General features: G+C 36.0%; 1 protein-coding gene across 2 annotated transcripts in view; it reads left to right on the plus strand.

Annotated features, from left to right (window-relative positions):
• Nucleotides 1-23,255, plus strand: part of CNBD1 (cyclic nucleotide binding domain containing 1) — a 785,154-nt gene that overhangs the window by 463,451 nt on the left and 298,448 nt on the right. For both annotated transcript variants that reach the window (XM_065519430.1, XM_045398475.2), the window contains exons 9-10: nt 13,865-13,974; nt 15,853-16,003. In XM_065519430.1, the coding sequence (XP_065375502.1) occupies nt 13,865-13,974; nt 15,853-16,003 (261 nt within the window). The remainder of the gene's footprint in view (nt 1-13,864; nt 13,975-15,852; nt 16,004-23,255) is intronic.

The following is a 23,255-nucleotide window of genomic DNA, read 5'->3' on the forward strand; positions in this document are numbered from 1 at the left end:
AAAAATTTCACTTTTTTATTTTTTATTTTTATTTTTTATTTTTTTTAATTTATTTATTATTATTATACTTTAAGTTGTAGGGTACATGTGCATAACGTGCAGGTTTGTTACATATGTATACTTGTGCCATGTTGGTGTGCTGCACCCATCAACTCGTCATTTACATCAGGTATAACTCCCAATGCAATCCCTCCCCCCTCCCACCTCCCCCCTCCCCATGATAGGCCCTGGTGTGTGATGTTCCCCTTCCTGAGTCCAAGTGATCTCATTGTTCAGTTCCCACCTATGAGTGAGAACATGCGGTGTTTGGTTTTCTGTTCTTGTGATAGTTTGCTAAGAATGATGGTTTCCAGCTGCATCCATGTCCCTACAAAGGACACAAACTCATCCTTTTTGATGGCTGCATAGTATTCCATGGTGTATATGTGCCACATTTTCTTAATCCAATCTGTCACTGATGGACATTTGGGTTGATTCCAAGTCTTTGCTATTGTGAATAATGCTGCAATAAACATACGTGTGCATGTGTCTTTATAGCAGCATAATTTATAATCCTTTGGGTATATACCCAGTAATGGGATGGCTGGGTCATATGGTACATCTAGTTCTAGATCCTTGAGGAATCGCCATACTGTTTTCCATAATGGTTGAACTAGTTTACAATCCCACCAACAGTGTAAAAGTGTTCCTATTTCTCCACATCCTCTCCAGCACCTGTTGTTTCCTGACTTTTTAATGATCGCCATTCTAACTGGTGTGAGATGGTATCTCATTGTGGTTTTGATTTGCATTTCTCTGATGGCCAGTGATGATGAGCATTTTTTCATGTGTCTGTTGGCTGTATGAATGTCTTCTTTTGAGAAATGTCTGTTCATATCCTTTGCTCACTTTTTGATGGGAGTGTTTGTTTTTTTCTTGTAAATTTGTTTGAGTTCTTTGTAGATTCTGGATATTAGCCCTTTGTCAGATGAGTAGATTGCAAAAATTTTCTCCCATTCTGTAGGTTGTCTGTTTACTCTGATGGTAGTTTCTTTTGCTGTGCAGAAGCTCTTTAGTTTAATGAGATCCCATTTGTCAATTTTGGCTTTTGCTGCCGTTGCTTTTGGTGTTTTAGACATGAAGTCTTTGCCCATGCCTATGTCCTGAATGGTACTACCTAGGTTTTCCTCTAGGATTTTTATGGTATGAGGTCTAACATTTAAGTCTCTAATCCATCTTGAATTAATTTTTGTATAAGGAGTAAGGAAAGGATCCAGTTTCAGCTTTCTACTTATGGCTAGCCAATTTTCCCAGCACCATTTATTAAATAGGGAATCCTATCCCCATTTCTTGTTTCTCTCAGGTTTGTCAAAGATCAGATGGCTGTAGATGTGTGGTATTATTTCTGAGGACTCTGTTCTGTTCCATTGGTCTATATCTCTGTTTTGGTACCAGTACCATGCTGTTTTGGTTACTGTAGCCTTGTAGTATAGTTTGAAGTCAGGTAGCGTGATGCCTCCAGCTTTGTTCTTTTGACTTAGGATTGTCTTGGAGATGCGGGCTCTTTTTTGGTTCCATATGAACTTTAAAGCAGTTTTTTCCAATTCTGTGAAGAAACTCATTGGTAGCTTGATGGGGATGGCATTGAATCTGTAAATTACCTTGGGCAGTATGGCCATTTTCACGATATTGATTCTTCCTATCCATGAGCATGGTATGTTCTTCCATTTGTTTGTGTCCTCTTTGATTTCACTGAGCAGTGGTTTGTAGTTCTCCTTGAAGAGGTCCTTTACATCCCTTGTAAGTTGGATTCCTAGGTATTTTATTCTCTTTGAAGCAATTGTGAATGGAAGTTCATTCCTGATTTGGCTCTCTGTTTGTCTGTTACTGGTGTATAAGAATGCTTGTGATTTTTGCACATTAATTTTGTATCCTGAGACTTTGCTGAAGTTGCTTATCAGCTTAAGGAGATTTTGGGCTGAGACAATGGGGTTTTCTAAATATACAATCATGTCATCTGCAAACAGGGACAATTTGACTTCTTCTTTTCCTAACTGAATACCCTTGATTTCTTTCTCTTGCCTAATTGCCCTAGCCAGAACTTCCAACACTATGTTGAATAGGAGTGGTGAGAGAGGGCATCCCTGTCTTGTGCCAGTTTTCAAAGGGAATTTTTCCAGTTTTTGCCCATTCAGTATGATATTGGCTGTGGGTTTGTCATAAATAGCTCTTATAATTTTGAGGTACGTTCCATCAATACCGAATTTATTGAGCGTTTTTAGCATGAAGGGCTGTTGAATTTTGTCAAAAGCCTTTTCTGCATCTATTGAGATAATCATGTGGTTCTTGTCTTTGGTTCTGTTTATATGCTGGATTATGTTTATTGATTTGCGAATGTTGAACCAGCCTTGCATCCCAGGGATGAAGCCCACTTGATCATGGTGGATAAGCTTTTTGATGTGTGGCTGAATCCGGTTTGCCAGTATTTTATTGAGGATTTTTGCATCGATGTTCATCAGGGATATTGGTCTAACATTCTCTTTTTTTGTTGTGTCTCTGCCAGGCTTTGGTATCAGGATGATGTTGGCCTCATAAAATGAGTTAGGGAGGATTTCCTCTTTTTCTATTGATTGGAATAGTTTCACAAGGAATGGTACCAACTCCTCCTTATACCTCTGGTAGAATTCAGCTGTGAATCCATCTGGTCCTGGACTTTTTTTGGTTGGTAGGCTATTAATTATTGCCTCAATTTCAGAGCCTGCTATTGGTCTATTCAGGGATTCAACTTCTTCCTGGTTTAGTCTTGGAAGAGTGTAAGTGTCCAGGAAATTATCCATTTCTTCTAGATTTTCCAGTTTATTTGCGTAGAGGTGTTTATAGTATTCTCTGATGGTAGTTTGTATTTCTGTGGGGTCGGTGGTGATATCCCCTTTATCATTTTTAATTGCGTCGATTTGATTCTTCTCTCTTTTCTTCTTTATTAGTCTTGCTAGTGGTCTGTCAATTTTGTTGATCTTTTCAAAAAACCAACTCCTGGATTCATTGATTTTTTGGAGAGTTTTTTGTGTCTCTATCTCCTTCAGTTCTGCTCCGATCTTAGTTATTTCTTTCCTTCTGCTAGCTTTCGAATGTGTTTGCTCTTGCTTCTCTAGTTCTTTTAATTGCGATGCTAGAGTGTCAATTTTAGATCTTTCCTGCTTTCTCTTGTGGGCATTTAGTGCTATAAATTTCCCTCTACACACTGCTTTAAATGTGTCCCAGAGATTCTGGTATGTTGTATCTTTGTTCTCATTGGTTTCAAAGAACATCTTTATTTCTGCCTTCATTTCGTTATGTACCCAGTAGTCATTCAGGAGCAGGTTGTTCAGTTTCCATGTAGTTGAGCGGTTTTGATTGAGTTTCTTAGTCCTGAGTTCTAGTTTGATTGCACTGTGGTCTGAGAGACAGTTTGTTATAATTTCTGTTCTTGTACATTTGCTGAGGAGTGCTTTACTTCCAATTACGTGGTCGATTTTGGAGTAAGTACGATGTGGTGCTGAGAAGAATGTATATTCTGTTGATTTGGGGTGGAGAGTTCTATAGATGTCTATTAGGTCTGCTTGCTGCAGAGATGAGTTCAATTCCTGGATATCCTTGTTAACTTTCTGTCTCGTTGATCTGTCTAATGTTGACAGTGGAGTGTTGAAGTCTCCCATTATTATTGTATGGGAGTCTAAGTCTCTTTGTAAGTCTCTAAGGACTTGCTTGATGAATCTGGGTGCTCCTGTATTGGGTGCATATATATTTAGGATAGTTAGCTCTTCCTGTTGAATTGATCCCTTTACCGTTATGTAATGGCCTTCTTTGTCTCTTTTGATCTTTGATGGTTTAAAGTCTGTTTTATCAGAGACTAGTATTCCAACCCCCGCTTTTTTTTGTTCTCCATTTGCTTGGTAAATCTTCCTCCATCCCTTTATTTTGAGCCTATGTATGTCTCTGCGTGTGAGATGGGTCTCCTGAATACAGCAGACTGATGGGTCTTGACTCTTTATCCAGTTTGCCAGTCTGTGTCTTTTAATTGGAGCATTTAGTCCATTTACATTTAAGGTTAAGATTGTTATGTGTGAACTTGATCCTGCCATTATGATATTAACTGGTTATTTTGCTCGTTAGTTGATGCAGTTTCTTCCTAGCATCAATGGTCTTTACATTTTGGCATGTTTTTGCAATGGCTGGTACCGGTTGTTCCTTTCCATGTTTAGTGCTTCCTTCAGGGTCTCTTGTAAGGCAGGCCTAGTGGTGACAAAATCTCTAAGCATTTGCTTATCTGTAAAGGATTTTATTTCTCCTTCACTTATGAAACTTAGTTTGGCTGGATATGAAATTCTGGGTTGAAAATTCTTTTCTTTAAGAATGTTGAATATTGGCCCCCACTCTCTTCTGGCTTGGAGAGTTTCTGCTGAGAGATCTGCTGTTAGTCTGATGGACTTCCCTTTGTGGGTAACCCGACCTTTCTCTCTGGCTGCCCTTAAGATTTTTTCCTTCATTTCAACTTTGGTGAATCTGGCAATTATGTGTCTTGGAGTTGCTCTTCTCGAGGAGTATCTTTGTGGCGTTCTCTGTATTTCCTGGATTTGAATGTTGACCTGCCCTACTAGGTTGGGGAAGTTCTCCTGGATGATATCCTGAAGAGTGTTTTCCAACTTGGTTCCATTTTCCCCCTCACTTTCAGGCACCCCAATCAGACGTAGATTTGGTCTTTTTACATAATCCCATACTTCTTGCAGGCTTTGTTCATTTCTTTTTCTTCTTTTTTCTTTTGGTTTCTCTTCTCGCTTCATTTCATTCATTTGATCCTCAATCGCAGATACTCTTTCTTCCAGTTGATCAAGTCGGTTACTGAAGCTTGTGCATTTGTCACGTATTTCTCGTGTCATGGTTTTCATCTCTTTCATTTCGTTTATGACCTTCTCTGCATTAATTACTCTAGCCATCAATTCTTCCACTTTTTTTTCAAGATTTTTAGTTTCTTTGCACTGGGTACGTAATTCCTCCTTTAGCTCTGAGAAATTTGATGGACTGAAGCCTTCTTCTCTCATCTCGTGAAAGTCATTCTCCGTCCAGCTTTGATCCGTTGCTGGCGATGAGCTGCGCTCCTTTGCCGGGGGAGATGCGCTCTTATTTTTTGAATTTCCAGCTTTTCTGCCCTGCTTTTTTCCCATCTTTGTGGTTTTATCTGCCTCTGGTCTTTGATGATGGTGATGTACTGATGGGGTTTTGGTGTAGGTGTCCTTCCTGTTTGATAGTTTTCCTTCTAACAGTCAGGACCCTCAGCTGTAGGTCTGTTGGAGATTGCTTGAGGTCCACTCCAGACACTGTTTGCCTGGGTATCAGCAGCAGAGGCTGCAGAAGATAGAATATTTCTGAACAGCGAGTGTACCTGTCTGATTCTTGCTTTGGAAGCTTCCTCTCAGGGGTGTACTCCTCCCTGTGAGGTGTGGGGTGTCAGACTGCCCCTAGTGGGGGATGTCTCCCAGTTAGGCTACTTGGGGGTCAGGGACCCACTTGAGCAGGGAGTCTGTCCCTTCTCAGATCTCAACCTCCGTGTTGGGAGATCCACTGCTCTCTTCAAAGCTGTCAGACAGAGTCATTTGCATCTGCTGAGGTTTCGGCTGTGTTTGTAATTGTTTACTGTGCCCTGTCCTCAGAGGTGGAGTCTACAGAGACAGGCAGGTTTCCTTGAGCTGCTGTGAGCTCCACCCAGTTCGAGCTTCCCAGCAGCTTTGTTTACCTACTTAAGCCTCAGCAATGGCGGGCGCCCCTCCCCCAGCCTCGCTGCTGCCTTGCCGGTAGATCACAGACTGCTGTGCTAGCAATGAGGGAGGCTCCGTGGGTGTGGGACCCTCCCAGCCAGGTGTGGGATATGATCTCCTGGTGTGCCTGTTTGCTTAAAGCGCAGTATTGGGGTGGGAGTTACCCGATTTTCCAGGTGTTGTGTGTCTCAGTTCCCCTGGCTAGGAAAAGGGATTCCCTTCCCCCTTGTGCTTCCCAGGTGAGGAAATGCCTCGCCCTGCTTCAGCTCTCGCTGGTCGGGCTGCAGCAGCTGACCAGCACCGATCGTCCGACACTCCCCAGTGAGATGAACCCAGTACCTCAGTTGAAAATGCAGAAATCACTGGTCTTCTGTGTCGCTCGCGCTGGGAGTTGGAGACTGGAGCTGTTCCTATTCGGCCATCTTGCTCCGCCCCTGTTCTTCTTTTTTTTTTTACTGTCACTTTTTTTTTTACTGTCACTATTGTATACAAAAATGAAGGTTAGATGACGACTATCTGTATGAAATATGATTTTACATATAGTGATTGAATTCATTTGAGTTTAACTAAGGTGTAATAAAATAAATCTCTTTACTACAAATGGTTTCCCTGCCCCTGTATAGACTACTTTAATATAAACCAAGCAGAATATGTCTTGAATCTAAATTAATTATTGTGAAATTAATCAGGTAAGTAATTATTTCGCATAACAAAAAAAATAATCATATTGTACACTTGGTACAAATGAGTGTATGTATTGTATAGTACCATCCATGTACTTCCTTTGACCAGTTCAATTAATAGTGGTTATTCATTTCTGAAACAATGCTGCTTAAATAATTAAACTGAAATTACTATAGGTAGTTAGGCAGTGCTAGGATGAGGTAACTAATCAGTGTATAATATTTACATGGACAGTTACCCTGATTAACTAGAATGTATGACTAAATATGATTACCAAAACTGAAAACTTAGAAACTTCTTTTTCTGACACAAATATGAAAATATTTTCCTTCTATTGATTTTGCACTAGTTATAATGCACTGGGCCTTACACATTAAGTTAGATCATCTCTTTTGATACTCTAACAAACCCTGTGACACAAAGTCATTTAACTACTTCAGCTAAAATAGAATTTTGATTCAGAATGTCAGGCTTAACATACTCACTTTCCCTAACACACAATATCTTATTGAAATGAAGTCAGGCTTAACATACTCACTTTCCCTAACACACAATATCTTATTGAAATGAAGTATATACACTTATCTATTTAAGTACATCATTCCATGTGTATTTAGATTCAACATAGTGCTAGAAAAACTGAAGGGTTATATTAGTGAATCAGACATATTTTTGGAACTTGGTAATCATACAATTCTTATGTTATTTGAAACATTTCCCTTTTAATTTTCTATTTGCTTAGCATCTAATCAGTCATTTGGTACTGCCATCTAAATTCTTTTTTAATGCTCTACCCCTTCTGCATAGCCAGAAGTCCCGCATGTATCTGTCACTTGACTTCATTTATTTTGACTGTGGTACCCAATGTAAATGACTTTGGGTCAAATATCAGTCTTTTCCTCAAAACCTTCCCTCTGACTACATCAACAAGAATCAGTTTTCATTTCAGGCAATCAATAAGTCATAATTTATATAATCAACAATAATTGTTCAAAATAATGAGAAATATCATTTAAATAGTATCAGAATTTTAGAGATTCGAAACTGAACTAAGCAAGAAAAGTAATGAAAGTACAAGCCTGTTATGAAGCAAACATAAAAAAGACTTACAAATAAAAATTAAATTGGAATATCAAAAACATAAAATTCCACCAAAACTAGTGATTTCAACAGAGTATCAATAAAAATCTTGATGAGTATACCCAGAGTAATTAAGTCTCTTGGCTACTGAAAATAAAAAGCAGTTAAGGAGTATTTCTACCTTGCATAAAGAGGTGACTATTTAATTTCTAAATTTTGATTAAAATAAACTGATATTCAAATGCATAGTGCTTTGAAATAGAAATGTATTCATTGTGTTACAGTTTCATGGCCCCGATTATAATATAAAAAGTCATATTATACTTAATTTTCTTTCTTTTTTTTTTTCCTTCTTTTATTTGTTGGGGGACGGAGTTTCACTCTTGTTGCCCAGGCTGGAGTGCAATGGCGAGATCTCGGCTCACCACAACCTCTGCCTCCTGGTTTAAGTGATTCTCCTGCCTGAGCCTCTCAAGTAGCTGGGATTACAGGCATGAGCCACCAGGCTTGGAAAATTTTGTGTTTTTAGTAGAGATGGTGTTTCTCCATGTTGGCTGGTCTTGAACTCCCGACCTCCAGGTGATCCGTCCGCCCAGCTTCCCAAAGTGCTGGGATTACAGGCGTGAGTCACCGTGTCTGCCGTTATGCTTGATTTTCTTCGTAAAATTTGAGAATCTAGGTTTGATATTTCTGTTTAATATTTAATTCATTTAATATTTTTATTAATTATATTTTTTCTAAAATTTCTATACAGTTATTTTTTGTAATCCAGTTGGTCAATTATGAGTCTCTTTTTCTTCCATAAGTATAGTCTTATATTTGCTATTTGATCATTGTGATGTCTTTATATATGTGTATATTTGCTACACATAGAAAGTATACATATATACACACACAAACATGTATAATAGTGTGTCTGCATATATGTGTGTGTGTATATATATATATGTAGACAAGTTTTTAAGAGTATAGTGACTATGTGTTGATATACTAGTATATTTGCTATACAGCATCTATTTCATTGAGAGTTTATATTCCCTAAAATAGCATCTTATATAGAGAGAGTCTTTGAAGCTTGGGATAAGGTTAATCATTCAGAAAGAATTTATTTTCCTTTATTCCAAGCATTTAGAGTCACTAAAACCCAGTATGGTTTGAAAATAAATGTTTAATTAAAGGATTTTATTGCCTCACAGGTGGTATGGATTCTAGCCCCAATATCATGAGTGAGAATTACAGAGACTTGTTACCTTTTTCTTCTTTCATTTAATTCAGAGCCAGGACCAAGAGAGGAAAATATCTCCAGGAGTTCTTTTTCTGAGGTGGGCTTTTTCTAGTTCACCCACTGAGAGTATTGCTCTTTGGGAGTTTCCGTAGGAGGATTTCCACATTTGATCTTTCACACATACTTTGCCATTGCCTCCAGGGCTTTTTTACCCACCCCCAGACAGATCTAACTGTACACTTTCTTTTTATTCATGTTTTTTGATAAATTCTGTTGCTGTTCTGCTACCTCATATAGTTTTAAATATATTATTCAGAAGTTTTAGTAGGGCTACTTGAGGAAGGATTTCAGAAATATCTAAACCATCATATTCTGAGCTTTCTCTTATGCTCAAGAAAACCTTTGTTTAATATTGATATTCTTGAGAATATGCATTCATCCAACAAATGTTTGTTGAGTGACTATATGTAGATACATGAGTGAACAAAAGATAAATATCTTTGCCTTGATGGAGCTTGCATCCCAATGGATAGAAAACATAATATACAATAAGTGCAATAAACAAATCAATAACTTAGATGGCAACACAAACCTTGGAGATAGCTACAGAGAAGGATGAAAAAGCTAGAAGGAGCAGATTAAACCATTGCATAGAGTAGTCACGGTGATCTCATTAGGATTGTGAGATTTGGGCAAAGATTTAAAGTTAGTAAGAAAGATGAGATAAATGTATGGTTTCCTTGGTTATTGGGCTGGACATGAAATCTGGATAATCTCTTCTTCCTTGATCTGTGGATGGCTCCATAGCCCTAGCATTTGTCCTATGTTGCCTGCTGAGAAGGGGAGGATGGGGTAAATGTGGGAGCAATAGATAGTAAGAGGGGATCTCTGACACCAAATATTGCCCTTCTTCATCTTCCCTGTTTTGCAGTGAGTAACCATATTCTGATAATTTCCATGACTAATTTTATAAATATATTATTTTAGTAAGTTCTTTGATTGGAAGTCTCTGAGGCATATTCAAAATGTAATTTTTTAATTCATATTTCTCTAGATTTCCTCAGATTTGTCTATAACTATTTTCCAAATCACACATTTCTAACATTAGAATAAATGTGGCCGGGCGCGGTGGCTCAAGCCTGTAATCCCAGCACTTTGGGAGGCCGAGACGGGTGGATCACGAGGTCAGGAGATCGAGACCATCCTGGCTAACACGGTGAAACCCCGTCTCTACTAAAAAATACAAAACAACAACAACAACAACAAAAAAAAAACTAGCCGGGCGAGGTGGCGGGCGCCTGTAGTCCCAGCTACTCGGGAGGCTGAGGCAGGAGAATGGCGTGAACCCGGGAGGCCGAGCTTGCAGTGAGCTAAGATCCGGCCACTGCACTCCAGCCTGGGTGACAGAGCGAGACTCTGTCTCAAAAAAAATAAAATAAAATAAAATAAAATAAAATAGAATACATGTACATTTATTTTTTCTTATGCCAAGTGACAGGTAGTTAATATACAGAGGGTATTTTATGTATAGTATTCATTCTTTAGGAGAACAACCTCTTTAAATGTGCCATAGAATTCAGAAGGCATTGTATAATTGGAAATTAATCAAACTTGATTCTTCTCAGATGCCCTTATATTTAAGAATTTGCTTTACAGGGCTATAAATGCTATCTATATTTATCTGCGAATAAATATACATTTTTACTAATAAAGAGATAGTGTTTAATATTGGGTAAAGTATTGATGTTTACATGGTATTCGCACTGGTATGGACCATTACAGAGATAGTAAATGTAAAGCCCTTTCTAACCAAGTTCTTTCTTAACATTTTTAAAGCAAAATATATATATTTGGAAGGAGAATATATTCAGAAAAAATTCTCAAAAGGGAAAATAAAGTTCAAACATAAAATTAATTGGTACTATTATTTTATACTTTTCTTCCTCTAGTAGTCTATCTTTACAAGGAGAGGCATTCACTCAGCTAATGGATGTCATGCTCAAAGCTGCCTCACGTTTGTCCATCCTGAGATATATTCCTGTTCCAAACCTGTTTTGGTGTGTTAGGCTAGTAGACTGAGGTTTATCTTAAAATAAGAGAACGTCCTTTAATAACCTCTCTAATCATTAGTTTCTATTTAAACTGAGACCTTCACTATCCCAGTGCTGATGCTAATAGCCAGTAGGGAATTATTATTCTTTTCATAACTTCTTCTGTCTGACTTTAGAATTAGAATAAAATGGTTTTATTAGACTTGGGACTATTTCTGGGCATATGATAAACAATAGAAAGAAAAGGAACAATGCCTGATTGTTTAATTTCTGTGAATCCTTCTGATGTTCTTCTTTTCATTTGCCTTAATATAATATCAAGTTTGTTCTTTTCATAATGATCTAATGCTTTCAGGTCTTTCGAGTCTGAGTCTTGATAAGGGTCTTTAAAATATTACTTTTAACTACAAATTCCACTACATTTTGTAAACATAAATGAATATGACTTTGAGATAATAATAAATAAAATTTGGTCTATGTAGTTCATGATTAAATCTTTTCGTTTAAAAATGTGTTATAATTCTGCAGATCATCGTAGGTTATTTGTCATTTTCTATATAAGTGAGGAGGAAAGGGTATGCAAATAACATTTATCTTGACAGCATAAGTTCTTCAAAATGGAAAACATGATCAGAGGCTGAATGAGTAAAATTAGGAACAACAATGAGGGTGGCGAGTAATTGCATGATTCTGTTTCTAGTCCAAAATAGTAATATTAATATTTAAATGTTCTTATTTAAGTGTGAAGATACAATTTTTTTTGAGGCGGAGTCTCGTTGTGTCGCTCAGGTGGGAGTGCAGTGGCACGAGCTCAGCTCACTGCAACCTCCGCCTCCTGGGTTCAAGCTATTCTGCCTCAGCCTGCCAATTAGCTGGGATTGCAGGTGCCCACCGTCAAGCCCAACTAGTTTTTGTACTTTTTGTAGAGACGGGGTTTCGCCATGTTGGCCAGGTGGTCTCAAACTCCTGACGCAGGTGATCCACCCGCCTGGGCCTCCCAAAGTGCTGGGATTACAGGCGTGAGCCACCGTGCCTGACCAGAAGATACAATTTTTATATGTATTTAAATTCAACCTCTTTACCTAGGTCAGAAAGGTTTGCTTTATTGTCTTCACTGAGATGAACATTTGCTATGATTATCATAAAGACCAGAGACGATGATTCAAGTAGCCAATTCCCCCTCTAGGGAATGAGACTGCGTCATAGATTTTGCAGCAATGGTTTGGCTTTTCCAATTTTGGCTTGACTTCAACACAAAGAAAAATTCCTGGGGCCTTCTTCCTCTTTGTTGTTATATATACATCTCTGTGATCTACAAAGGGTTTGACTTTCAAGAATTAGAGTAGTACAGGTCTGATAGTTAAAAATAATGGATTTCTTTAGTACATGTTTAAGTGCATTATTTCCTTATCTATAACAATTGCTAGCAGCTTCTATGCCTTTCTTTATATCCTTGAGGATTGACTAAAAGAAGTTACATAGTTTCTACTATCATATGTTTTGATAGAGGAGTTCCTCTTACTTTTAAGAGAAAAATCTGTGAGAAAATGTTTCACATAATTCTACACATACATTATACTTTTACATTGTAAGATAATTTTAATATCATTTTCTGCTGTAAAAAAAGAATTACCGTAAATTTTTATTTCAACAAAATAAATGATTGACAACAGTAGAATAACCTTTAAATTTTTTACTATAAACTTCGAAGTAGCTATGACATGAGGAGAAAAAAATAGGCTATCCTCATAATTATGCCAGCAAAATTATTGAATCCCACTTCATTTATCTTGAAGTACTTTTTCCATTGTATGTTGATGTTTATTTTTTGCTAGTGGTAAATTATATTTAACAATTGTTACCATGTTCTTATTTTAGCCATAATTTTTAAAGAATTAGGCTATGCTCTAGTTTCTTTATTATTTTGGTAACATCAGTAATCTTTATTATGTTGATATATGGTCTTTTATGCCAGAAAACAAACAGGAATGCCTTCAAGTGATCTAAAAACTTGTTTTTAATAGTTTATATACTTTATAAAATTATGAGAAAGTTATATATGTGTCTTTATATTTAGGTTACTACTGCTGTGTTTAAAGTTTTCAGAATTAAATATTGATATGTTTCAGAATTCGTACAGTAGAAAATAATTTGAAATACTAATTTTAATTTATATATTGCCAATTGATTTAAGTATTTACATCATGTTGATAATTTAAAATGTTATGTAGATCAAGGGATTTTTATTTTAATACATCGATAGTTACAAAGTTATAATAGAGTTCACCTTCAAATGTATCTCGGCCTTAGGTGACTTTACAAGTTTGAAAGACTAATGATAGTAACATTGATTTGTTGTAATAATATGATATTGTGTTGTACTATGTACCAGGCAACATGCTAAATACTTTATATGCCCCATGTGGTTTATATAAGGCTTAAAGTAAGGACTCTTAATTAATTTTTCCATTTTAAAGATGAAAAATTTGAAGCTCAGAGGGATTATGTCATTTATCTAAGGTGGCATAGAAAGTAGTGGACTAGGTTCAAAGTGGGCCAATGTGTCCTCAAAGCCCTTGCTTTTAACTCCTGCTGTAATTGTAATCAGTAGAGTGTTGGTACAGCCCAAGATACAGGTTCTGGAGAGCCAATTTTCAAATATTTATCAATATTGTGAGTTTGTTATTAAACTGTCAGAAATTTGAAATGAGCTATGGTGGAAATATTTAAACCTTGGAACTCAGCAAATGCTACAGACCAAGGTTTCTTCCATATTCCCCTTTCCTTCCTGCCTCGTATAGTATGCTAGCATATCAGTGCCTTTACTGCCAAAGTCTTGTGTTTGCAATGTTACATGTATTATGTTAAAGATATAAATAATGGGCGTAATTTTTTAAATATTGTGTTAAGTACTGTCTATAAATTGGAATCTATTAAGAAACTTACCATTAATAGTTATTGAATTAAATAACATTAACTTTTGTTGATAAAATATCTAAGATAATTTATTAAAGACAAGAATGTGTGAAATGAACTCTCTCTCTTCTTTTCAGTGATAGTGGAAAGTGGAAATATAATTTCTTTTGTGGGTTATATTAATTCTGGATGTTGTAACATTTATAGAAGTATTATAGGATTTGTGAAACTACAATCAAATAAAGTGGTAAGTTTTCAACTTATGTATTCTTTTTAATCAATTAATCTACTCTAAAGAATAAAGAGTGTTGGACACCTTTTCATGTACTTACTAGACATTTATTTGTGTTAGTTTGTGAAATTTCTGTTCAATTTTTTGAAGTTGTTTACTTTTGGTTTATTTAGTCTTAAGATATAAGAATATAAGTTGTAAGATATATTGATTTGTAAGATATACAAATGATCAATGAACATGGTAAAATATGCTTTACATTCTTATTCATCAGAGAAATGCAAATTAAAACCACAGCCAAGTACTATGACAAACATATCAGATTAGCTAAGATGCACTTAATCATTTGACTTAATTCCACTCTAGATAGTTTCTCCAGAAAAGTGAAAACATATGTCTACACAAAGACTTACATGAATTCTAGGGCTGGGCATAGTGGCTCACACCTGTAATCCCAGCACTTTGGGAGGCCGAGGTGGGCAGATTAAGAGGTCAAGACATCGAGATCATCCTGGTCAACATGGTAAAACCCCATCTTTACTTAAAAATACAAAAATTATCTGGGCATGGTGATGCATGCCTGTAGTCCCAGCTGCTCGGAAGGCTGAGGCAGGAGAATCACTGAACCTGGGAGGTGGAGGTTGCAGTGAGCTGAGATTGTGCCACTACATTCCAGCCTGGCAACAGAGCAAGACTGTGTCTCAAAACAACAACAACAACAACAACAACAACAACAACAACAACAAACTTGTATGAATTCTTACAAACTAAAAACTGGAAGTAATCCACATGTCCACTGACAGTTGAATGAATAGAGATGTTACAGTGTATTTATACTATAAAATGCCACATAGCAGTAAAAATAATCATGGATACTTGTAAGAATCTCAAACATATTACGTTGGGCCAAAATGCCAAACCTGAATGAGTACATTCTATATAATTTCATTTTTATGAAGTTCTAGAAGAGGCACAAATATGTAATGTGTGATAGAAAAATCAGAACTAATCATTAGTTGTTCAGGGAGTCTTCAAAGGAATTCAATTAAATATGTAAACTAACTTGGATTCTGCTGCACTGGTCATATTCAGTGTAAAGATTTGCCATGTATATAGGTGCAAATATTCAAGTTATATTGGATTTGACTCCAGGATACTTAGTAAAGGCTTTTGCCTCTTCCAAGTTCTTGTCACTCTTCTACCTGAGGACTACATTCTCTTTTATATATCTTAGTGGTCATCAACTCCTAGCAAATCTCCCGGCAAAGGTAATTTGAGGTCTCAACATTTTCTCCAGAACCATTCATATTGAACATCCTGTAGGCCCTTCTCCACAAGGTCTCTTATTTGAATCAAAATTCTAGTTCCCTGAGTCAAACTCATTTTCCATGTTTCTTTTGTACTTAAACAGAAAAGACAGGGAATAATCCCTCCTTTTTCACTTAATACCATCAGTTCTGGCCCTGAAATTTTCTGCTTATTTTACTTCTCCCCTGTGGGTTCAACAAGAGTGCCTTGTGACTAGGGCTGATGTAACAAATGGTAGTTAACAAAACATCTTAAATGAAACTATGAAACATCTTAAATGAAACTATCATAAAATGATATCCTAGATCCTTGAAAAGTGGAATTAGTTCATTATTTCCTAAACATCTTTGTGGATTCTAAATGACAATGCTTTCAATTACCTTAGATATGCCTACGTTATCTATGAGTTTACTATTTCTCTAATATAATTGAAACACCTATGTAAGTAAATTTTTATCTAATTTGAATACAGTTGCTAATTTATTTTAAATATCATATCGTTAAATGGTTTAGAGTGAGTTTCTGATAAAACCAATACTGATTCATTGTATGGTTAAGCATCAATAATATATATTTTTTTAACAGAAAAGATCTCACAAACTTGTTTATATGGGTCAACTTAAGGAGAAGGAGTCCTTTGGTGAGATTAGCGTCCTTCTTCAAGTTCCTTTCACATGCACAATCATTACTGAAAAAGAGGTGGAGATGGCAATCATTGAAGATAAGGACCTATTTGGTAAGTGCATGAATATCTTTTAACTGTTATACCATTTTATTGGATGAGTTTTTTAAAAGAGTAGAGATATTTCACAGACAAATTAGGATACTCAAGTCTGTGTGTTTGTATGTTATGTATAAAGACAACATACAGTAGCTATACTATAATATATTCTGAATTAATTGTGTGGTGTTAGAATATATTAGCAATATTTCAAAAGACTTTGTTTTTAAATTACTAAAATCTCTCTGCCAATCCCCAGGTTATCATTAATAGCAACGCTCCCTTTTCTGGGACATCTTCTGGCTTTCGTCTCTAAGGTTATTGCTTTTATGTTTTTGGTTCAGGTCAAGTCTGTAACATCCTCAATGTTTAATTAAGATCAAGCATGTATGAAAATCTAAGACTGTTAGTGTATAAGACTTTATCTAAAATTTTAGAGTTCTACTAATAATAACAGAATAATAATGAAGCCACCTGTGTTCGGCCCTCCAAATACTATAAATACTCAAATTGGAAATGCAATTGAATATGAAGGAGAAATTAATAGAAGCTAATAAGTTATAACATAATAGAATATTAAAGAAAATTGTAGGTATGTACAATAAAACTGGGAATAAAGGATGAAGAAGAGAAATGTGTAGACATTACCATGGGTGAGAGATAAGCTTCAACAAGCTAAATTGAAAGATGTTCATGATAAACCATATAAGATTTGACTGAATACTGCTATCCTGAATTTCAATTATGTTTTATGTCTCTGACATGATTTGGATGTTTGTCCTTTCCAAATTTCATGTTGAAACGTCATCCTCAATGTTGGAGCTGCAGCCTAATGGGAGGTTTTTGTATCACGGGGATGGATCCCTTATGAATGGCTTAATGTCCTCCCTGGGTAATGAGTGAGTTCTCACTCTATTAGTTCATGAAAGAGCTGCCTCTTTAAAAGAGTCTGGCATCTTTCTCTTGCTCATTCTCTCACCATGTGACACACCTGCTCCTCTTCCATCTTCCACCATGAATAAAATCTTCCTGAGTCCTCACCAGAAGCCAAGCAGATGTTGTTGCCATACTTGCAGACCCTGTCAAATTTTGAGCCAAATAAACGTATTTTCTTTATAAATTACCAGACTCAGGTATTCATTAACAATGACACAAAACTGACTAATGCAGACATGGGACATTGCTATAAAGATACATGAAAATGGGAAGCAGCTTTGGAACTGGGTAGCAAGCAGAGATTAGAAGAGTTTGAAAGTCTCAGAAGAAGACAGCAGATGAATGAAAGTTTAAAACTTCTTAGCACTTGCTAAATGGTTGTGAACAAAATACTGATAGAAATCTGGATGGTGAAGGCCAGGCTTATGAGGCCTTAGATGGAAATGAGGAATCTATTGGAAAATGGAATAAAGTGTATCTTTGTTATGCCCTAGCAAAAATCTTGGCTGCATTGTGTCCATGCCCTAAAGATTTGTGGCAGGTTAAACTTAAGAGTGGTGACCTAGGGTATCTGGTGGAAGAAATATCTAAGCAGCAAAACATTCAAGAAGTAGTGTGGCTGCATCCAACAACCTGCAATCATATACGAGCATAAAAGATGACTTAACGTTGGAACTTATAATTAAAAAGGAAACAGAGCATAAAAATTGAAAAATTCACACCCTAGCTATGTGGAAGAGAAGGAAAGTGCATTTTCTAGAGAGGAATTTAAATGCACTATGGAGCAGCAACTTGCTAGAGAGATTAGCTGGACTAAAAGGGAGAGAAGTGCCAATAGTCAAGATAATGGGAGAAAGTCCTCAAAGGCATTTCAGAAATCTTGAAGACAGCTCCTCCCATCACAGGCCTAGATGCCTAGTAGGAAAGAATGGTTTGGGGAGCCAGGCCAAGGATACTGCTGCCCTATGCCACCTCAGGATACTGCTCTCAGAATTCAAGCAGATCCAGCCTGGGCTCTTTGTCCTAGATACAGCATGGGCTACTGCTCCAGAGAGTGTAAGCTGTAAGCCTTTTGTGGCTTCCACATGGAGTTGGGTCTGCAGGTATACAAAATGCAAGAGTGAAGGATGCTTGCTATATTCTACCTAGATTACAGAGAATGTATCAGAAAGCCTACGTACCCAGAGAGAACGTCCCTGCAGGGGCAGAGGCCTCACAGAGAGCCTCTACAAGAGAAGTGCCAAAAGGAAATTTGGGATTGGAGCTACCACACAAAGTCCCCCATCAGGGCACTGCCTAGTGAGTTGTAAGCAGTGGGCTGCCACCCTCCAGACCTGAGAATGGTAGAGCCATGGGCAGCTTGCACTGTGAGCCTGGAAAAGCTACAGGCATTTAACTCCAACCCATGAAAGAAGCCACGTGGGCTGCATCCAGCAAAGCTGCAGGGGTGGAGCTGCCCAAGGCCTTGGAAACTCACCCCTTGCACCAGTGTACCCAGAATTAGAGTCAACAGAGATGATTTTGGAGGTTTAAAATTTTAATACCTGCTTTTCTGGGTTTCAGACATGCATGGGGAGTGTTCCCTCTATCTTTTGTCTTATTTCTGTCTTGGAATAGGAATGTTTACCTGATTCCTTTAGCACCATTGTATCTTGGAAATTAATAACTTGTTTTCAGTCTTACAGGCTCATAGGTGGAAAGAATGTGTCTTGAGTCTCACATGGAACTTTGGACTTTGGACTTTTGAGCTGATGCTAGAATGAGTTAAGACCAGGGGACTGTTGGGAAAGGGTGATTTTATATTGCAAAGTGAGAAGAACATGAGATATTGGAGGCCAGGAACAGAATGATATAGTTTAGATGTCTGTCCCCTCCAAATCTCAGGTTGAAGGGTGATCCTCAATGTTAGAGATGGGGACTGGTGAGGGGTGTTTTTGTTATTGGAGCAGATCCCTAATAAAGGGCTTGGCATCATCTTCATGGTAAAGAGTGAATTGTTGTTCTGTGAGTTCACATGAGAGCTGGTTGTTTAAAGAGGACTAGCAGCTCCTTTTCTCTCTCTTGCTCCCTCTCTTGCCCTGTGACATGCCTGCTTCTTCTCTACCTTCCGCCATGAACAAGATTCCTGAGGCCTCATCAGTAGCCAAGAAGATACTGGTGCTGCCATGCTTGTATAACTTGCAGAACTATCAGCCAAATAAACCTCTTTCCTCATTCCATTATAGCAATGCAAAGGAATACCCAGCCTTGGGTATTCCTTTATAGCAATGCAAAACTTACTAATACAGTCTCTTACAGAATGTGTTACCAGTACTTGCATAACACTAACTCAAAATGAAAAAAAAAAAATCAAATTCATATATCTAATTTTAAAAGTTGTAAATCTGAAATGGCGTTTGTTAATTTTATTTTCTTCTGTGGCATTCAAATACAACCTCCCTCAAGATAAACATTGCTTAAAAATAATTACTAACCATCAACTAACCATAAATATTAAATTTAATAATATTAATAATTTAATATTATTAAATTATTAACCAATTTAATAATATTAAAATTATAATATTCTCACTTAATATAAGCTGTTTTTCTTTTCCTATATTAATGATGTTAACTGGTGCAAGGCAAATACACTGTGGACTCTTTTATGTAAATCAACATTTCACACATTGTATTTTTCAAATTTCTTCAGAAAAACAGAGCCAATAGGATATATATAAATATACAAGAGGAAATCTATTATGGGGATTGGGTAATATGATTGTAGAGGACACAAAGTCCTATGATATGCTTTCAGCAAGCTGGAGAATCAGGAAAGCCAGTGTTATAATTTGGGTTGTGTCTGAAAGTCTGAGAACCAAGGGAACTGAGGGTGTGAGGCTTGAAAACTGGAGAGGGCATACAGGAGGCAGTTGTATTAAGTCCTGGACTCTGAAGGCCAGAGAACCAGGAATGCTAGTATTCAAGAACTGGAGAAGATGGCCATCTTAGCTCAAGAAGAGATAGACAGAATTCCTCTGCCTTTTTAAACTGTTCAGGCTCGCAATGGATTAGGTGTTATCTGTCTGCATTGGTGTTGGTGGATTTTCCTTACTTCGTCTCTACTGATTCAAATGCTAATCTGTCTAAAAAACACCCTCAAAAACACATCTGGAAATGTTTTACCAGCTATCTGGGCATCCCTTATCCCAGTCAAGGTGGCACATAAAATTAATTGTCACATACAAAAGTGTTTCAGTCACTTAATAGAATCTCCTTTGTCATCTGGCAGCCTAACATTCAAACACTTGGTATTGTATGGAATTTAGTAATGTTTGTGTGTGTACTATTTATATTTTAAATTCATTCCATAGTCTGTTCATTTGAGAGTGATGTTCTAAAGCTGCTGACATGGTGTGTACCTAATTAAACATTCTCTAAATAGAAATGTGCTTGAGGACTAGATTTTGCTTTCTTTTCAAAATTTACAAGGAAATAAAATACTGTGTTTATTTCAAAAAACATTTTATTTCTACATTCTAATATTTCATATTCTATTTCAAGATAGTTAAAGGTATGCTTTAAGGGCTAGATAATTCTAATGAAAAATTAATGGTTAATTTTGCTGAAATAATTTTCACACATGAAGAACAATGATATTAATATGCATTTAATCTGCTATATCCTGTCTGCATCTGCTTTGTTTATTTTTTGACATATAGATCCACCTCTATGAAATAGCATAGGATAGGACTCAAGAAAAAGTAAAATGAATGTTAAAAATATCAAGTTGAAGACAAATGAAAATGCTGTGCTAGAAAACTCAGCGTGAGCAAACTCCATGTTACGTCATCTTGCTATCAAGTGTCATTATTAGCTGTTATATTACATAGGTGTTAGGAATAATCTAAATTTGAGAAGGTCCACTAAAAATAAACAAAAATAAATAAAATCATTATGTTCCAATAGAATCCTGCATTATAAGTTGGTTATGTTGTCTTCACTTTCTAATTTTTCAAGAATTATTAATTATAGCAATGTGTTTAGAACTATAAAGGTATTACTGTCCATTGGGTTTCCGTACTGAAAAAATAAATTAATGCTTATCTTTCTCTAGGCATATGGGTCATACTCTCTATTTGATCTCATATAAATCATGTAAAGATCCAGTTCCCCTAGAATGAATCAACAATATTTCGTAAATACCCAAAGAGAACAATTCGCTCACTATACCTGTACTTCAGGATAGGTAGAATAGAATCTAGAGAATATTAAAGACTTCATAAATGTTAAATGCTCTACCAAGGAATTACATATGTAACTGTCTATATATAAAATACAGTAAGATGTATGCAGTAGTTAGTTTTGTAATATTTACAAGGACTTGAGGAGTGATATCAAAATTATATCAAAATTTTAAAATTTTGTTCATTTTGGTGGTTAACTTTTGGAAGTTAGGAAATATCTTTTTTTAATCTATATGCATACTTCTCAGACATTGCCTTGAACATCTAAATAAGAATGAGAATAGCATTATTAAGCTTAAGAAAATATAAATTTCCTCTGTTTTTCACATGCTACTGAGAATGTAGTTTTTATCTGATTGTTATTTTTATAAAGTTAACATATCTTTGTCCAGATGCAGAGCTTATTACTCAAGTCATTCAAGGTAAAGATAATTGCAAGGCAATATAACTATTTTAATTTTACTGATGTCTGAAATTCTCATTCCACCATTAAAACAAGTGTACTACTTTTGTAACGAGAAAAAATTGCTTTTTATCTATAAAATGAATTACTGCTGTTTTTCATTATATCTCATTCAACAACTTATGATTGAAAAATACGGGATAGCTAATGTACTTAACTTGCCGTACCCAAAAGGAAAATTTCAATTCCAAGGTGTTATTGGTATAAACTATCTGAAAGTTTCTGCTTGTTTTTAAAAAGGAAGAATGCCCAAAGACTATCTCTCATAATGCTTAATACAAAGCATAGGAGGTCAGATTTTTTACTGCAGATATATCTGTTAAGCATTTCAGGGGCAATAAATATATTCGGATTCAAAAACTTCTTCCCAACACATCAGTATTTCACCTTAATGACAAGAAAAGTTATAGCCAAGATTCTCCTTGTTAAATTAACAAAGCTAATCAAAAGGATTTAAGCTCTTGAACATTTTGCCACAGGGAATACACTACTCTTTCTCCTTTTGCATTTTTGCATTGTGATTTAAAATTTTGATATATGCAATTCCAAGTTCAAAATAAGATGGGACACTTATTTTTAAATCAGATAAAAATACTTAAAAGTATCTACTCCTCTTATACTTTTATTAATTACTAATACATATTAAATTTTAAAAGTGCAAGTTACAAATTTGAGTGAAATGTTTTTTAGGAAAAAAAATAATATTTTATTTGCAAAACAGAATGAAATGTTAATATCTTTAATGATACTTGAGCTCTTAGAAATCAGTAACAAGGAGACTAACATTACAAGGGAAGTGAAAATAAAATCAGAGGAAAATGAAATAATGCAAATGATTTACAAGGCTATGTGAAGATAATATAGCTTAGCAGTAATAGATGAAAAAACAATTTCACTATAAATTACATTATCAATGCTTACAAATATTGATATCTAATGTTCGTATAGTTTTAGGAAGTGGGAAATCCTCAAATACTGGGAAAATTTACTCCAAATGCTCCAAAATTCTCATTCACTACATAGGAAATCTTTAGCTAATATGTCATCCCCCAAGAAACTACTTATGTATCAATTGGTTTATAAAGTAATAGATGGCAGGGGGGTAGAATTAGAAAGAAAAAAAAAGACACTTAAGTAAAAATACAAGATTTCACAAAATTCTGTGTTCCTTGAATTCTTGAAAAAGGACATTATTTAAATGAATCAGTTTTATATTTACCCTGTGATAAGTGAACATTATAAATGTATGCACTTCATACTTGTGGAAGCACTGAGATGAAACCCTTTTAATTCCACTATCCTGGCTTCTTTGTTTAAGAATGTCTCTCATTCCATTTCCTGAGATTGAGTCCAGTGACAACCATGAAAACAATTATATGCTTACTTAAAATCTACTTCAATGACACTCTTTAGGTTGCTTTTCAAAAATGAGCTTTCTCAGTCAGGGTTTTCTGATCTACAAGGAATGTTCACTGCAATGCTTGTGAGGAGTCTCCACACATCATGAAGACCATATTTTGGTTTTGGTGAAGATGATGATAGAAACAGTGGCACAGGCTCCCTCTTTCAGTCATTACAATCATATTGCCAAGGGACTGAAGAATGCTTGAATGAGAATACTGCAAGAGGTCATTCAGTGACA

Source organism: Macaca fascicularis, chromosome 8 (assembly GCF_037993035.2).
Source record: "Macaca fascicularis isolate 582-1 chromosome 8, T2T-MFA8v1.1".
Lineage (NCBI taxonomy): Eukaryota > Metazoa > Chordata > Mammalia > Primates > Cercopithecidae > Macaca > Macaca fascicularis.